The 18,395-nt window shown below is 41.5% G+C and overlaps 1 protein-coding gene across 2 annotated transcripts in view; it reads left to right on the forward strand.

Moving 5' to 3' along the window:
• Pard6g (par-6 family cell polarity regulator gamma) overlaps positions 1-18,395 on the forward strand; it is a 95,515-nt gene that overhangs the window by 36,714 nt on the left and 40,406 nt on the right. For both annotated transcript variants that reach the window (XM_004861900.3, XM_087190865.1), the window contains exon 2: positions 9,291-9,513. In XM_004861900.3, coding sequence (XP_004861957.1) covers positions 9,291-9,513 — 223 coding nt within the window. The remainder of the gene's footprint in view (positions 1-9,290; positions 9,514-18,395) is intronic.

Genomic DNA, 18,395 nt, shown 5'->3' on the forward strand with positions numbered 1-18,395 from the left:
GATCCCCAGTACCAAACAACAAAACAAAAATAAAGCACATGATCTTTAAATTTAGCCAGTGACATCTAAATGCTGTGGTGATTTGATATTATCATCAGGCATTTTGAAATAGGTTGAACAATCTTTTTTTAATGATCAGAAATTTTACACGGTTCTTTTTCCTCTTTGATTTTTTTCTTTCCATTGCCTTCCCAAGAGATTCATTCTATTGTTTTGTCCTAATTTATGCTTCATTACCTGTCAGTTTTCTCTGCAACAAAAACATTTATGTAAGTTAAAGTTTAAAAGGATTTTCATTTGGCTGTGAGGCTCTATTAGATTATTACTAAGCTATTGTTTAATGATATAAAATTTTAGTTTATAAGATGAAGAGTTCTAGAGATCATATGCACTGATATTACCACTACTGAACTATACACTTAAAAATGGCTGGCACAGAACATGCCAAATCATCCTGCTGCAGACAGGCAGGTCTGCCCATGCCCTACCGAGGTCCCCAGTCATGCAGAATATGCCGAATCAGGCCAATGCACACAGGAAGGTCTGTGCACACCCTCCCAAGGTCCTGAGTTGTGCAGAAGACACTGAATCACCCCGCTGCAGACAAGCAGCCACCTGGTTCCACACTACAAAGACACAGAGGACACCAGACCACCAGACCAAGGTACTGAGCCCTGCTGTTCCCGGCCCAGAGGTAGGGGCTTCTGAGCCACTGTCCCACTGCTCCTGGTCCAGAGGAAGGGGCTTCCCAGTCACCATCCCTCCTGCTGCTCCCAGCCCAGAGGAAAGGGCTTTTGGGCCACCTTCTGTCCCGCCGCTCCTGGCCCAGAGGGAGGGGCTTCCAAGCCACCATCCCTCCCACGGCTCCCAGTCCACAGGAAAGGGCTTTTGGGTCACCATCACTACTGCTGCTCCCGGCCTCTGTCCCACCTCACCCAGCTCAGAGGAGGTAAGCTGTGCAGGTGCTAACAGCCCCCCGCCCCAGTCGAAATGAGAAAACATGTAAATAAGTCTCAAAACCAGACTTCCAGATCACCTACAGCAACCCCAAAGGAAAATGAGATGGAACACTCTGATACTCAACCACCTGGACCCACTGAACTGGCAACAAAAGGGGATCTGGAAAAAATGAAATCAGAAATAATTTCTCAGATAACAGGAGAAATTGTGCCCCTAGTGCAAGATATGATTAATAAATCTAGAGAGGAGCTCAGGAACATGATGGAATCCCAACATAAGAAACAAATGGAATCCATGAAACAGATGTAAATAGATTTCCAGGACATGAAAAACTCCATTGAAAGTCTACACAGCAGAATGTGCCAATATGAGGACAGAATTTCAGATATAGAAGATAAGATTGCAGTTAATGACCAGGAAAAGAAAAATTGCTTCAAAATTATAAGGGAACATGAGAAATCAATCCAGCAGCTGCTAGATGATGCAAAGAAGAATAGCATAAGACTGATTGGAGTCAACGAAGAAACAGGAGAGAGAGGAGATGACATAAAAAAATCTCTTCACAGAAATAATGGCAGAAAACTTCCCAAGCAGGGGAAAAGAGCTTGACATACAGATAAGTGAGGCATATAGGACTCCAAATAGCCTTGATCAAAAAAAAAATACACATAGGCATATAATTGTTAAGATTCCAGAAACACAACAGAAGAACAAAGTTCTCCAAGCAGAGAAAAGAAACAAATCACATACAAAGGAAAGCCCATCAGAATCACAGCAGAATTCTCAACACAAACCATCAAAACAAGAAGAGCTTGGAGTGACATATTCCAAGCCCTAAAAGAGAACAGCCTCCAACAACATTGATGTACCCTGCAAAGTTAACTATCTTTGAAAATTGATGGAGAAATAAGATACTTTCATGACAAAGAGCACCTTAGGAACCTCGTGAACACCAAACCAGCACTCCAAAGAATTTTACACAATATCCTAGGAACAGACATTGAGGGTCACAACCCCAGGAAGCAAAGCAGAATGAACCCATCTGGCATGACAAGAAATTACATGTAAAGGAGGAGAACCCAACAAAAAGAAAAAGCCATGGCAATGACAAGTCAATATGTTTCAGTTATAACCATCAACGTTAATGGTCTCAATTCACCAATCAAAAGAAATAGACTGGCAGAATGGGTCAAGAGGCAAAATCCAACAGTATGCTGCATACAAGAAACACACTTAATTCAAAAGGAAACTCATAGACTGAAAGTGAAAGGGTGGAAAACAATACTGCATGCGACGGTAACCCGAAAAAAAGCAGGAGTAGCTATCCTCTTTGCAGATCAACTAGATTTCAAACCAACACTGATTAAGAGAGACAAAAAAGGACACTACATCCTTGTGAAGGGAAGAATCCAAGAGGAAGAGATGACAGTCATAAATATCTATGCACCAAACACGAGTGCACCCAACTATATAAAACAAATACTAACGGACATGAAAAGTCATATATGCACTAATACAATTGTAATGGGGGACCTCAACACCCCACTGTCACAGATAGATCAACTAGACTAAAAATAAGTAATAAAATGCTAGAACTCAATCAAACTCTTGAACAAATGAACTTAACATGTTTACAGAGTCTTCCACCCCACAAAATCAGAATACACATTCTTCTCGGCTGCACATGGGTCATTCTCCAAACTAGACCACATACTCACACATAGAACATGTTTAAGTAAGTGCAAAGGAGTTGAAGTTATCCCCTGTATATTATCAGACCATAGTGCGATGAAACTGGAGATCCATAGCAAAAGAAACTGGAAAAATTTCATAAACACGTGGAAATTGAACCACATACTTCTGAATAACCAGTGGGTCACAGAGGAAATTAAAGAAGAAATCAGACAGTTCCTTCAATTAAATGACAATGACAGTACAACATATTGGAATCTATGGGACACACTGAAAGCAGTCTTATGAGGGAAATTCATAGCAGTGAATACACATATTAGGAAAACAGAACAAGCCCAATTAACCTGATGCTGAACCTCAAGCTTCTAGAAAAAGAGCAGGACAACCCCAAAGCTCATAGAAGGGAGGAAATTATAAAGATCAGAGGAGAAATCAATGCAACGGAGACTAAGAGAACGATACAAAAAAATCAATGAATCCAAGAGTTGGTTCTTTGAAAGAATCAACAAAATTGACAAATCTTTAGCCAACCTTGTCAGAGAAAGGAAAGAAAAGGCCCAAATCCATGCAATTAGGAATGAAAAGGGTGAAATTACAATAGACCCAGAAGAAATCCAGAGGATCATCAATACCTACTTCCAGAACCTATACGCCAATAAGATGGACAACACAAGAAATGGACAGATTCCTAGATACATATGAATTACCAAAGTTGAGCGAAGAAGACCTAAAAATTCTGAACAACCCAATATCAACCAATGAAATTGAAAATGTAATTAAAAGCTTATCAACTAAGAAAAGCCTGGGCCCTGATGGCTTCACTGCTGAATTCTACAAGACATTTAGAGAGGAACTGCTGCCACTACTGTTTAAACTCTTCAATGAAATTGAAAGGGAAGCAATACTCCCAAATTCATTCCTGGAAACAAGCATCACCTTGATCCCCAAAGCAGAGAAAGACCCAACTGAAAAAGAGAACTATAGGCCAATCTCACTAGTGAACACAAATGCAAAAATCCTTAATAAGATACTGGCAAACAGAATGCAGAAGATCATCAAGAAGATCATACACCCTGATCAAGTGGGATTCATCCCAGGAATGCAGGGATAGTTCAATATATGAAAATCAATTAATGTAATACACTATATCAATAGAGCCAAGGACAAAAACTATATGATTATCTCCATAGACGCAGAAAAAGCATTTGACAAAATCCAACATGCATTTATGATAAAAAACCTACAAAAAATTGGAATAGATGGTCTCTACCTCAAACTGATAGAAGCCATCTATGAAAAACCAACAGCCAATATCATACTAAATGGTCAAAAACTGAAATCCTTCACACTCAAATCAGGAACAAGACAAGGATGTCCACTATCACCACTCTTGTTCAATATAGTTCTAGAAACATTAGCCACGGCAATTAGACAAGAAAAAGAAATAAAAGGAATAAAGATAGGTAATGAAGAAGTCAAATTGTCATTATTTGCAGATGACATGATACTCTATATAGAAGACCCCAAGAACTCCACCAAAAGTCTTCTAGACTTAATAACCAAATTCAGTCAAGTAGCTGGTCAAAAGGTCAACACACAAAAATCAATAGCTTTCCTCTACACGAATGACAGACTCCCTGAGAGAGAAATAGGGCAAATAATTCCTTTCACAATAGCATCCAAAAACCTGAAATACCTAGGAATCATCCTAACGAAAGAAATCAAGGACCTCTTCTCTGAAAACTATGGCACTTTGAAAAGAGAGATTGAAGATGATATCAGAAAATGGACAGACATCCCCTGCCCCTGGGTAGGAAGGATTAATAGAGTGAAAATGGCCATACTTCCAAAACTGCTATATAGATTTAATGCAATTCCAATTGAGATCCCAGCAGCATACTTCATAGACCTCGAGAAAACAATCCAAAAATTCATTTGGAACAAGAAGAGACCCAGAATAGCAAAAGCAATTCTAGGTAACAGACATGGCAGCGAGTATCACAATCCCCAACCTGCAACTCTACTACAAAGCTACTGTGATATAAACAGCATGGTACTGGCAAAGAAACAGACTTGAGGACCAGTGGAACAGATTAGAAGATGCAGAAACAACGCCAGACACACTCAGCCATCTCATCTTTGACAAAGGAGCCAAACACCCTCACTGGAGGAAAGATAGCCTCTTTAATAAATGGTGCTGGAAAAATTGGGCTTCAACTTGCCAAAGATTAAAACTAGACCTATATCTCTCACCATGCACTAAACTAAAATCAAAATGGATTAAAGATCTAAATATTAAAATAGAAACTCTGAACCAGTTGGAACAGAGGTTAGGTAGAACCCTTGAAGACATTGGTGTAGGAAAAGATTTTATGAACAAAACCTCAGTTGCCCGTGAACTAGCACAAACAATCAACAAGTGGTACCTCTTCTTATTAAAAGGCTTCTGCACAGCAAGAGAAACCACCAGCAGTGTGAAGAGACAACCCACAATGTGGGAAAAAATCTTCGCCTGCTCTTCCTCAGACAAAGGTGTACTATCTCGAATCTATAAAGAACTTAAAAAGATCAGACCTCCCAAATTTAACGACCCAATCCAAAAATAGGCATCTGAAATGAACAGACATTTCTCAAGGAAGTAGAAATAGCACATAAATACATGAAAACATGTTCAACATCACTGGTCATTCGAGAGATGCAAATGAAATCAACGCTGAGATTCCACTTCACTCCAGGAAGAATGGCTGCTATCATGAAATCAACCAATAACAAATCCTGGTGGGGCTGTGGGGAAAGAGGAACCCTGCTCCACTGCTGGTAGGAGTATCGACTGGTGCAAGCACTGTGGAAATCAGTATGGAGATACCTCAAAGAACTAGGACTGGAAGTCCCATTTGACCCCACTATTCCACTGCTGGGGATCTTCCCCAAAGAATTAAAAGACTCATACCACAGTGATATATGTGTGCCCATGTTCATAGCAGCACAGTTTGTAATAGCTAAAACTTGGAAACAGCCCAAATGCCCATGAACTGGAGACTAGATAAAGAAAATGTGGTTTTTTAATAAAACGGAGTACTACTCAGCCATAAAAAATGAGAAATTAGAGACATTTATAGCTAAGTGGATGCACATTGAGGTGATATTCTTAAGTGAAATAAATAGGACACACATGTGTAAATACCAAATAGTTTCTCTGGTGTGAGAAACTGAAAGTGTAAATAAGGACTAGAAATAGGAAGAAAAGGGGCAAAGGGGAAGGAAGTGGGAGGGCTAGGGGAAAGGATAGAAGGGAATGGGATTAATATGAGAAAATGGAAAAATAGGAACAAAATCTTTGTAAATAGGACTGGAGGGGTTGAAGGGAGGGCTGGGCAAGGGTGAAAAATAACCAAGAGAGACTGTGTAAAGGTGCAAATTTCCAATGATGAATGTCATTATATTGTATACCTAAAATGTACCAATGATTAGAATGAATAATCGATAATGTAAAATAGGAAGAAAAGGTCCAAAGGGGTAGGGGTAGTGGGAGGGGCAGGGGAAAGGAAAGAAGGGAAAGGAAAAATGAGGAGAAATGGAAAAAATGGAAATAAAGTCTTTGTAAATAGGGAAGGGTGGAGGGCATGAAGGGAGGGCTAGGAATGGGGAAAAAAAAAAGAACAAAGATGCATCATGTAAAGGTACAATTCCCAATGAGAAATGTAATTGTGTTGTATACCTACAATGTACCAATAAAAGAACTTAATACAAAAAAAAATGGCTAAGGTGGGAAATTATAGGTATTTGCAAAAAAATTCTAGATTGAATCATTAGTTATCAAATCATAACAAACATAATTGTAAAAATTGGTAATTGTTAACCATCCAGAGTAAATATTTTGAAAATCCTTCATTTAATGAAGTGTTCTAACTCCCTACAATGTAATTGTGTATTACAAACAAGTAGTGGGCTGGGGATTTAGCTCAGTGGTTCTGCAGCCTGCCTCACAAACACAAGGTCCCGAGTTCGATCCCCAGTACCAAAAAACAAGTAGTGATAAAAGTTTTAAAAATTAAAAGAAGAAAAGTTTACTGCTAAAAGAGACAGGGACAGTATTAGTTGTTTGCTGTTTTTCATTGCTGTGGACGTCAACATCAGTGTAAACTTTATGTAAGCAAATCAGATGTTTGCATAAAGGGAAGTAAAATGCAGGGGAGTAAAGGGCTTCCTCCTGGCTCAGCTTTTTGAATTTTTACCAGATCACACGCCAGAAATAAGTGATCATCATGAAGTGGCTTATCATAAAAATTACCTGGATAATCTAATTGATGGTTCAATTGGAACAACTTTCAATTTTGAAAGCAAAGGCCACTTGACGTATAAGATTTATCACCTAGCCATTAGTGCCAGGCACTTTTTTTCAATTTTGGGGAAATCTACTAAAAAGGCAATGAATTGCTCTTGTAATTTTCATTTATTAGGGCCCTTGTTTTAATCTGATATAATGGGGGAAATAAAAATATTAATTCATTACCCCATGTCAATAAGATTCTTAAATAAAATGCTTTTATCATGTCATGTTTCATATCTCTTTTCTCAAAACTCTGAAGCTCATTGAACATATAAAGCAGCTCCCTGTGCAAAAGGCCACAAAGCCAGACTCATTGTCAGACACAAATAAGTCTTGTTTTGTCTCAGAAACAGAAAAGGTCCAAATTCATTTTTCTTTTCAGATTAACATGTCCAGACATATTTTGAGGGAAATTATTAAAACGGTGAGGAATAAATTCAGAATCTTCTTAGATTAGTTGTTAAATGCAGTCAGGATAGAAACATTGTAGGAATACACATTCAGCTTCTCATCTTGATACTGCTGTGTGGAGTGAGAGAAGGGTCAGCAGTGTTCCCTAGGTGAGCATGTGTGCCTCTGACCTGTTGGGGAAATGCTAATGAAAACTATTCATATATAGAGTCTGCCCAAAACATGTATGTACTTCAGAAAAAGAAAAACTTGCATAAATATCTTAATACTAAATTATTGAGACATCGTGAGATTAATACAAGTTACCTTTGGCCTATACAATTACTAGAGGTCCTCAGCATGGTGGCCATTAGTTTCCAGTCATTTATTAGTATGGTGAACTCCTGCTTGCATAACCGTGGATTTTCTATTTCTTCTCTAAGGGCTGGCAGTGTAGTGGGTTTCCTGTGATATACAACAACATCCTCTCATGTCCTGAGTACGAAGGTAACACCATCTGTTGAAAAAAACATAATATTTTTCTTTTCCTGAAGCATCTATACATTTTTTATCAGACTCTGTATAAACGTCGGAAATGCTCCTACCAGTTTCATTACACATGATCACAGTCTTTTATGTATACTGATAAAAACCAAACTGCTTTGGAAGACAGTAGATGTCAGCTGTATGAGATAAAGATGAGGGTTTCCTGTTAATAAAATGGATGTTTTGTGATTTGACTGAGTAACTGCATCTGAAAACAATCATGTAAAAGTTCTGCTGTAGGCTTTATCACTTGTGTCAAAGTTTTGCAGCCCTGTGTGTAAAGGAATTTGCAGGGTTCACATACCTTGCATTAGTACCGAGGGGAATTTGAAGCTTATTTTTGAGTAATGGGGGCAGAGGTTTTGAGGGGAACAGCAGGGCATGGAGGACAGCCCTTCCCACTGCCAATTCCAGTGTGTAAATAGGGAAGAGGTGGGCTTTGCTTTGAGTGACCTAGAGGAAATGGGGAAGGACTGGTGATCAGTCAGTTCCCACAGGAACTCCCTGGAAGTTAAGGTCTGCTGGTTGATTCCTTTAAACTAATGGTTCTCTGTGTGTGACCTCTAGCATCAGCTTTTTCTGGGAACTTGTTAAAAATATAAATTCTTGGGCCACACCTTAAACTCCAAGAGCCCTCTAGTGATGCTGATGTCAACCTCTGTGATTTGTGATGATTTGTTTGTGACATGTTGGCTTAGTGTACAGATGATACAATGTTTTGTAAAAACACTAGACATTTAATTTTTATACATTTAGGAGCCCATTTAATTAGCTTCAATTATATAGAAGAGCACAGATCCCAAACCACCTGGTGAAGACAGGTCCCTCTTGCCAGATGAGCAACAGCAACAGGTCCTGAGTCAATAACCTATGGGAAGTGAGCAAGGGTCCTCCTGAGAGGGACCTTGGGCACTTGGGCCTGGGCCAGGGTCTGCAGGAAAGAGGTAGTCCTTGGGCATTTGCCCATATGTATCCCCCCCATTCCAGTCCATAGGCAGGAGTTCTTTGAGCCCTGCTGTGAAGCTGTGCATACCCCTCATTGAGACCTCAGAGGAGTCAAGTATGCCTATGGGGTCAGCGTAGACTCCCATATTTATAATGAATCTTGAACTTGCTTTTCCAGCAAGCTGAACCCAGTGGACTGAGTGGTTCTATCCTCAGGATATCAGCCATTGCTGCTTCCTCTGTTAGTGCCTTTTCATATCTTTAATGCTCCCCCTTCTGCCTGGTAGTTCTTATTTTCTCAACATCAGTTATGAGAACAGTCACATTGTTGGCTGCTGTGCCTCTGGAGCCTCTTCAGGTAACCACTTATTTATCCCATTAATAAACTGCACCTTCATCTGGCTTACACCTGTCTTTTGCCTTTCAGTTTGGGGCTGAATTCCGAAGGTTCTCCTTGGACCGTCATAAGCCTGGGAAGTTTGAAGATTTCTATCAGTTGGTCGTGCATACCCACCACATCTCCAACACCGAAGTGACCATTGGCTATGCAGATGTGCATGGGGACCTGCTGCCCATCAACAATGATGACAACTTCTGCAAGGCAGTCTCCAGTGCAAATCCTCTGCTCAGAGTCTTCATCCAGAAACGAGGTATCTAGAAGGCAGAACTGCTGCTTGCTTAGCACTCATTTAAGACAAAAATACAGTTCTTAATTTGGTCCACCATGACAGGATTGGGAGATTCTGTTATCTGACCCATAGTAGGAAAGTAAAGAAATTAAATTTTTTGGTCAAATCAGCAGAAAGGCTTAAAAATAGCTAAACTAAACTACTTAAATAGCATTGACTTCTTTTTAAATACTAAGGAAAAGTAATACTGATACTTTCAGTACTTTAACTGGAAACAAGTGAGTTAAATAAGGAAGAAGCATTTGTCTGTAGCTTAAGAATTAAACTTTAGATCACTATATGTATTTTCCCTGTATTTTTAGGATGGGGGAATAATGTTAATGTTATGTTATAATTTTAATTAATGTTTAGCTCTGAAGGCCCATCTGTGCTCTAAATAATAACATCATTTATGTGAAAATAAATTACTAACATGGTTGGTAGTTGAAAGTGGACACTGGTGCAGATTCACTGTGGGACCCTATGCTGCCCATATCCTAGAAATGCATTTTAGATTCTTTTTTCATCTCTAACCTTAAGAGAAGCCTGTCATTTCAAACTAATATGTTAAAGGAAAGAATGAACTGCAGATGAAGTTTGAAATTGAGAAAATGGCATTTTTGTAATGGATTTGGCAGTGATTATCCCTCCTTCCTGGGGCAGATCTCTTGTGCACAGTGAACACAGACTGCCTCAAAGATCAGAGCAGCCAGTGGGGGCCCTTGCAGAGTAATTCCATAATACACCATATCTGCTCTTATGTACTTAATCATAAGCATCTCTCTGGAAGTACTTAGGGAGGGTTTGGTGTAGAGCAACCTGAACAGAAACCAGGGAAAGCAACAGTAGTGTGCTGGGTGAAAAGGAAAAGGAAGCACAGTGTGGGAGCCAGTTGCAGGGTTCACATCTGCAGGGCAGGCCCTCTGTGTCCTGCACCTGACTGTCCTCTTACAAAATGGGGTTCTAATGGTACTGCTTGTCAGGTCCCATGAGATGATGTGCTGAGCAGTGTGCCAGTTTCCAGTCCGTGCTCTGTTAGCTCTTGTTGTTCTTCCCGCCTGTGGTGATGGGAGACAGCAGGAAGTCTGCTGACCTCGCTTCAGGCCCATTCTCTGGCATGAGATCAGAGCTTTGTGCATCTGCAGTGCTTCTGAGCCATGTGTCCTGCTGACAGTACAGAGAGGCCAGTATAGCTGTCTCTTCCTTACAGTGACAGGGGCATAATTTGGGACCAGGACTCTCCATGGTCCCTGTATGACTCTGTGCAACCTCCAGCATCCATCTCCTCTAATCTGTGTCTGCTGCCCTCTGATGGTCACTCACTGCCTGGCCAGCCCTGGGACAGACATACCTGCTGCTGCCCCTACCTGGAGCACTCTGCCCCTCACACCAGTCAGGAATCTGTTGATGCTTTGTCCTCTTTGTCTGATCTCTCTGTGTGCTTGCTGTCTGTTTCCACCAGACCTCGAGGCCCAGGGGCCTTATTCTTGGTCGTGCCCGTGCTCATGAGAGGGCAGGACAAAGGTGTGAATGTGCCAGCAAATAGCACATGTGCACATGGGCCTTATTATGCATCATGCAGGAAGATAGTCTTTGCAGAGTTGGGGTTTGAAGTCTCAGCAGAGGTTGGCCTGGATGAAGCATGGCTCCTCTGCCAGGGAGTTGCAGGTGCTTCAGGTTTGAGTGTTGCAGGGGAGGTACACTAACTCCCACACAGTTTAGAGGCATTGCCTCTTTCTTCTTTTCTCTTGCTGTTTAGGCCCAATTCCCTGCCTTTATTCTTTCTTCTTCTACCCTCATAGTAACAGCACAGCGTATATCCAGCTGGCTCAGGATCCCTGGCTTTCTGATGTCTTTGGTGAGCACGTCGCTGGTAACCTCTGCCTTAGTCCATCAGCACTTTCTCAGACCCCCTCGCTCGCTCCATGCTTCCAGCCATTAAGCATGCTATCTGTGAAATGGAAGAATAGTGTCTGTCTCCTGGGTTGTCCTCAACTTCCACACCAAGAAGCCCTGTCTGGTCACATGTTCACTGTCCCAGTCCCACATTCTATCCCTGAAGACCTCAGAGCCTGCTCGGCCTCCTTGCTGAGTTCTCATAGTGGCAACAACATTCAGGACAGAGAATTGGGGCCACTTATGCACTTATGGACAGCCAAGCTCCCTCAGGTTCAGGATAGACATGTTGATCTGTCATTGTGAAGATCCAGTGTCTGTGGCATCTTGAGTCCTGAGGCCCCCCAGCTTCCATAGCCTTTCCACTACTTCAGTTTTGAGAGGTTGGTTATTGCCAAGAGGTCATTACAGTCCCACAGCAGCCACGTCCCACATCTCTACAGTGGTGTCTTATTACTGAAATATGTTTTAATAGGACACTGTATTACTATCACAAGTGAAAGGTCAACATTCTTCTCATACATGTTGAGATAAACCCACAACTATGTTGTAAAAAATGAATCATCCTCTTAAAATAATCTCTTCCCTCAAACAACCCTAGGACATGACAGTTAAATTATACACTAGCATCCCCTGTGAATGTAGATGTAAACCCTCCCAACAGAATACCAGCATGTGGATAACATGTATTCATGTCACATGGAGGTTTACAGTAGTGTTATTCCCAACAGCCAAAAGGTGGAAACAGCAAGTGTCCCTCAGTCAACAGATGAATAAGCAAAGTATACGTGTTCACTCAAAAGACACTTGCCAAGCCATAAAAGGAAATGAAGCACTGCACATGCAGCAGTGTAGATGAACTCAAAAACAATATGCTGACTGAACTAGGCAAACACAAAAGGTCACTTACTGTGTATTGGCTTTTGCAGTTGATCCTCATTATTTGGGGGTTCTGTATTTGCAAAGTTGCCTCTTTGCCAAAATTTACTTGTAATCTCAAATCAAAGTGGTTAGAAATGAGAGTCACCCACTGCACATATACCCATTTCTTATCAAATGCAGCAATACTAGGCATGGTAGCACACACTTCTGATTCCAGCACTCTGGAAGGCTGAGGCAGGAGGATCATAAAGTTGAACCTACCCTAGGCAACTTAGTCACTTAGCAAGACCCTGTATCAAAAAAATGAAAAGGGCTGGAGATATAGCTCAGTGCAAAGGCCCTGCCTGAGTCTAATCCTCAATACCACAAAACAAAAAACACAATGAGGCTCTGTTGTGTCTGCTTCCACCCCCATGGTAAGCCACCATTCTTCTCACAGTCTGTTCAGTGTCACTGTTTACACATGCCACGTATTTCTTATTGGTGATTTTGCTGTTTGAAGTGCCCTCAAGCATAAGGGCTAAAGTGTTACCTAGTGCCCTCATCACAGGAGGCTGTGATGTGCCTCAGGTAGAAGATGTACATGTTACAGGAGCCGTGTTCAGGTACACTGGCCGTGAGTTCCATGTTCATGACTCAACAGTACATGTTAGATAAGGAGTCTTGAGACAGGGCATGGAAAATGAGGTGACACATTAACCAGTTGATGATAGTGCTATAACCAGAGCCTCACAGCAGCCTGACCTTATCCCCCAGGTGCCACGACTCCATGTTCACTAATGCAGTGTCTGTGGTGATTTTATGAAGTAAAGAAGCCTGAGTGATGGAGGCAGCTCTGTGTGTGAAAAGTCTAAGATGAGCAACTCTATAAGGACAAATTTCATGTTTGTCAGGGGTGGGAAAGGGGGAACCTGGGAGGGTTAGGCTTTCTTTTGGTATGGAAGATATACAACTGTGAAACTACGCATTTGAATGGGTGAACTTGATGTCAGCTGTATCTTAGCCAAACTGTTCAAGGGAACAGCACAGTGCCAGGGCTGATGGCTGACAACAGGCTCAGAGCACTCTCCTGGTCTCACCATGGCCTGTGTATGGTTCAGGCTTGCCTCTGCCTATATTTCCAGAATCAGCCATCCTCAACATGTGTAAACTTTTTAATTAACATTTTTGTTCAAAATTTATTAAAGCATCTCTTCCCCTGGGAGTAAGAAACTTCACTTCTGTGTCAGGATGTGAGCTGTACCTAGTTTTTAGTAGGATGCAGCCCACACAGCCACACAGGATTCACTGTACCTGTCCCTTTGCCACTAGTAGAAATCACAGATATTTCATATTATATGGGACTTGTGTCCAGACAATTTAGCATTTACAGTACTTGTTACTTTAAAATAATGGTACATGTTGTTATTTAATGTGTTAATGAGAAAACACATATAGTATTGTACCACATCTTTCTTTTAGTGTTCTGATAATTGTGTCAAAATAATTTATTTTCTTTCTAATACCATATATTTTACTTTATGCCTTAAAAACATTATTCTAAGAAGGTATTCCTAGGCATCATCAAATTGCAACTAGGTTTGTCATGCACAAACAAGCTAAGAACTCTTGTCTGTAGAGAAGCTGCATTTAGAGCCCAGACAGCAGACCAGGTTGACCTACCTGGCTTTCATCCTCCTGGGACCCAGCCAAGGGACATTTTCTTGAGGACTGGCTTCTTTCCTCGCATTTAGCAGGCTTCTGCCATCATCTTTCCAGGATGACTTGTAAAAGCTCTGGCCTTTGCCCTCAGTAAATCAGAGCCACCATTCTGCCTTTCAGTTGGGTCCTTTGACCACTTAAGAAGAGAGATAGCCCCAGCTGTAGTGGTCCTAACAGGAGTCTGGGCTTGTATCAGCATGCTTTTGTTGCACACCTAGTGTGTGTTACAGACCCACTTCTGTATCCTTGCCTTAACCCCCCTCCCCGGGGTGGGGGGGGTGCAGGAACATTTGGGAAGCTGACCCTAGCCAGAGGACAAAAGACCATGACCAGCAAAAGATACTCGGAGTGCCTCTATTTTTAGCCAAATAAACAGGAAGTACAAATACATTTCACCACTAATCCATGAAATAAATCCTTCAAACACCAGCATACCCTGTTCCTTACCCCACCACATTCTTGGACATTCTTTTGAGCTCCTAGAATGAGGAGAGAATATTTGTAAACATTGAGATTTATATTTACAAACATTGTGAACTAATATTTGTGATTCCATTTAAGTGAGTTGTGGAAAAGAGATGTTTTTCAATGTAAAATGTATAGAACAACTGAGAATAGGCAAAATTTGAAGTATCAAGCGTATAGAATCTTGCTCATAATGTTTTTCTTGGATTCTTATGTGTTTGGTTTTTAGGTTGAGCACTGACTCCTTAGTGGGAAGCTCTCAGCAAGCTGCCAGAGCTCCGTATCTGACCCTGCTTCATTTTACTCCCTTTCCTGAGACTTCCTAGGGTCTTCAGGTATATTTTGTTGAACTGGCATCTTTTGTGTCCCTTAGCTTATGGGGACCAGCATAAACCAGACTCTCACCCTTCTGGTGCAGGGTCCCCTCCACAAGACACATGAGCTTCTATACTGCCACAGATTCCCAGAAGTTTGTATGTTGGGAAGCTTTCTTTCTTTTTTTTTTTTTCTTTAGTTTTTTTTAAAAAAGGATCAAAAAGCTTCTCATTGCCTCACCGTGGGAACATGGCGAAAACAACATGCCTGTACTGCATTCTCCCTGGAGTGGGCGTGGAGAGAATGTGCTGATGCAGCTCCTGAGAAGCCACATGCCCAAGGCACTGCCGCCCAGAACACTGAGGGCAGGCCTTCTGCACAGGCTGCAAGCTTCTCTTCCAGTTAGCCTGTGGGCATTGGGGCACTTGGGGTGACCAGTGCATTCTCTAGCAGCCCCATCAGGGCCCAGGTATGAAAATGGTGAGAGTTCATAGTCACTGAATCAGTTCTATTCTGTTTTGTTTTGTTTTGTTTTTCTGATCATATATATTTTTATATGTTCAACCAGTTTGGATTCTTGATCTGTGTGTGTGTATGTATGTGTGTGTGTGTGATAGGATTTTGGAATATTGCCCAGACTGGCCTCAAACTTGTAATCCTCCTGGCTCTGTTTCCCAAGTAGCTGGGATTGTAGGCATGTGCCATCACAGCTGGCTGATTCTTGCCTTTTAAACCTAACATCATAAACATATCCTATCATTAAACTCTTTGTAAAACTAATTTGTTTTCCAAAAGTCTATTCTGTTTATAGCATATTTATGAAAGGAAATTCAGGCAGTGACACTATTAGCATTTCACAAAATGGCCTTCACCATAGATGCAGTTGGTTGTAGTTTTACATAAATGGATCATCATATACATGCTGTTGATGCTGCTTTAACCTAATGTATGTTTTGTCCTTTGCAAGTGTACATGGATATGCATCACCCTTCATGGTGGACATGCCAGATGTAAGAACCCAACACAGGGCCACAAGGCCCTTATTAATTGCTATCTAAGTTATCCCTACTTTTCATTATTATGAGCTATGTCAAGCATTTTTATTTACTTATTGGGTCTTGCTAGATCAGAAGGCTGTATGTTTTGAATGGAGATAAATACTTCTGATGTCCCTCTCATGAACTGGGCATCAGAATAACGTGTGAATTGCTTCTTTTTCACTTGAAATAAATGCACCTTTGAAACCTGTCCTTGTGTGGTGTGGAAGCTCCCGGTCTTTGAATTTTCCCTCTTGGATGCTATGGCAAAGGCCAGCTTCCATGCTGAAACAGCATAGTGATTTTGCCCAGAGCAGAGGGATGATTCCCACCTCAGGAGCTGGGAGTCCCTGGGATTCCCGCATGCCCCAGACCTGTGGTGTTCGTGTCTATCCTCGCACAGCTCACCCCAGACAGCTTGGATCTGCAGAATCTGATTTCCTGTCAGGTGACACTTGACAAATGGGTTGCTGTCCCCTGTGAGCAGATTGTAACTGCACAAGTAATTTGCCATCACCTCAGCAGAAGTATTGGGTACCTGAAAATTGTCATCTTTTATTTTCTGTCACATTAGAGTGGTTTATAGTGTGATGATGAACACACTTTTATATGCTCCAGTTTGGGATTTTCTTTTCCCATTTAAACCAGTGATAACCTGGAGCCAAACAAATCTTTTTTAAACAAAAATCCAACAGGTTTCCATGTTGACTGCAACCACTGGGATTTTCTTTTAACACTGGCCCTCGGATGTGGAGAGAATGTATCATAGCAGGCTTGGTTTCCTCCCTAGTGCATTACTGTCTCCAGAGCTTCTAACTAATGTGGATTCTGTGATGAGACAGAAGTGTGAGTTTCATCTGAGCCTCATCCACATCCTTTAAACACAGAGTTTGATTGCTTTTTTAGTAATGACAGCTTTGATACTTGGTATGAGAAGTACCTTCACTGACGATGACCCATAACAATTGTTTGTATGGGCCTCCCTGCTGTGGGATGACCCATCTGAGTAATTGCCACCCACCTTCCGGGACTCACTGCCTGTTGCCCCCCTGAATCTTCCACCTTCATCATACACCATCATCCTTTCTACTATTCAGACATTCCATGCCCATCCCTTCCTCAGGACCTCCATGCCTGGTGTTCTGTCCTCATCCTTTGTCTTACTCAGTAAGATGCCCCTCAGAGAGCCTCTTGTGATTGATTATCCCTAATGACAGCAGACTATTCATCTCCTAAGTCATTCTCCAGCTCTGTATTAAGTTGTACAAAGCACTTCTCAATGTTTGAAATTATATTGCATAATTGATACATGGCTGTACTGTCTGTCCCCTCCCTTTAGACAATGAAAGCTCTCCTTGGATAATGTGGCAGGGCTGAGTTTCTTTGTTTCTGGAATAGTTTAGGGTTATGTGCACTACTGGCATGTTTTTAGAAGAGAAATTCTTTGGCCAACTCTGGTGTGATCAGAAAATACAGTACATTGTTTTCAAGTATTACAAAATGTTTTTAATTTATTACAAAAATTAAAATTTTTAAATGTGTTCTTGTGACTTTAGTTGTGCTTTTGTGGCTCCCATAATGTCCTGAGTCAATTCAAAATGTTTACTTTTCCTTGTCATTTTAACTTTGAGGGAGAGCCAGAATTTCACAGTGCCAGATCCCATAAATAAAGTAGATGAGGACAAGCTGTGATGTTTTGGTCAACCTTCCTGTCTGTTGGATGGCACTGAGCAGCAGCATTAATTGTATTTTTGATCACACCTTATAAAGTCAGTCACAAAAGAGGGCTCCCAGCACTTCACCACAAAAATGGCAAGAATAATGGAATAAGTGTGTTAAAGTAAGGGGGAATATTTTGAGGATGATTAATGGCAATGTGTCTCTTACTATGATAATTTTAATTTAAATATTCACCATATATTTGGATTGCATCTCATAGAATGAATAAACCCACACTGTGCCCACAGGTGCTCAGAGCTTGTTGAGCCACCCACAGCACTGCTCACAGCACAGGGAAGACTGGGACCACCTGACCACCTTGGGATTCCATCAGTGGCCACTTCAGGCAGGCAAACAAAATAGTCATTCCTGACTCCCTAAATGCTTCTCAGTCTCTCCTCAGGTGCAGTGGCTCACAGATTAGGTATGGCTCCTGCTCTCAGTGTAGGTCTCTGCTGATGGCAGCCTACTGCTAAGTAAATAAAAACAATGCAGTTTCAGCAAAGGGCTGTAAAGAAAACCAAGCCTTTTGTGATGCAATATCTGGGGGCTGCTTACAGAATGGGTGCTCACTGGGCACGTGGAGAAGGTGTCCAGCAAAGGTCCCAGGCAGGGGCAGACCCAGGTGCACTCAGTGGGCTTGGCCTGCAGGACATATAGACAGAGCTTCTGACAGTTTCCAACAGAGTGGGTACCATTGCACCTAATGCTCCCCAGGCTACTTATATGTGCCTGCTGTGGACTGCATGCTGCAGGAGATGAGGCCCTACCTCCTGCATGTATGAAAAGCCAGTGACATTCAGTTACAAGGCTGCCTTATTTATTAGGTACCTGTTGCATCCTGAGCAC

Source organism: Heterocephalus glaber, unplaced genomic scaffold (genome assembly GCF_053883595.1).
Source record: "Heterocephalus glaber isolate CG9 unplaced genomic scaffold, H.glaber_assembly_v1.0 deba00000331, whole genome shotgun sequence".
Taxonomy (NCBI): Eukaryota; Metazoa; Chordata; class Mammalia; order Rodentia; family Bathyergidae; genus Heterocephalus; species Heterocephalus glaber.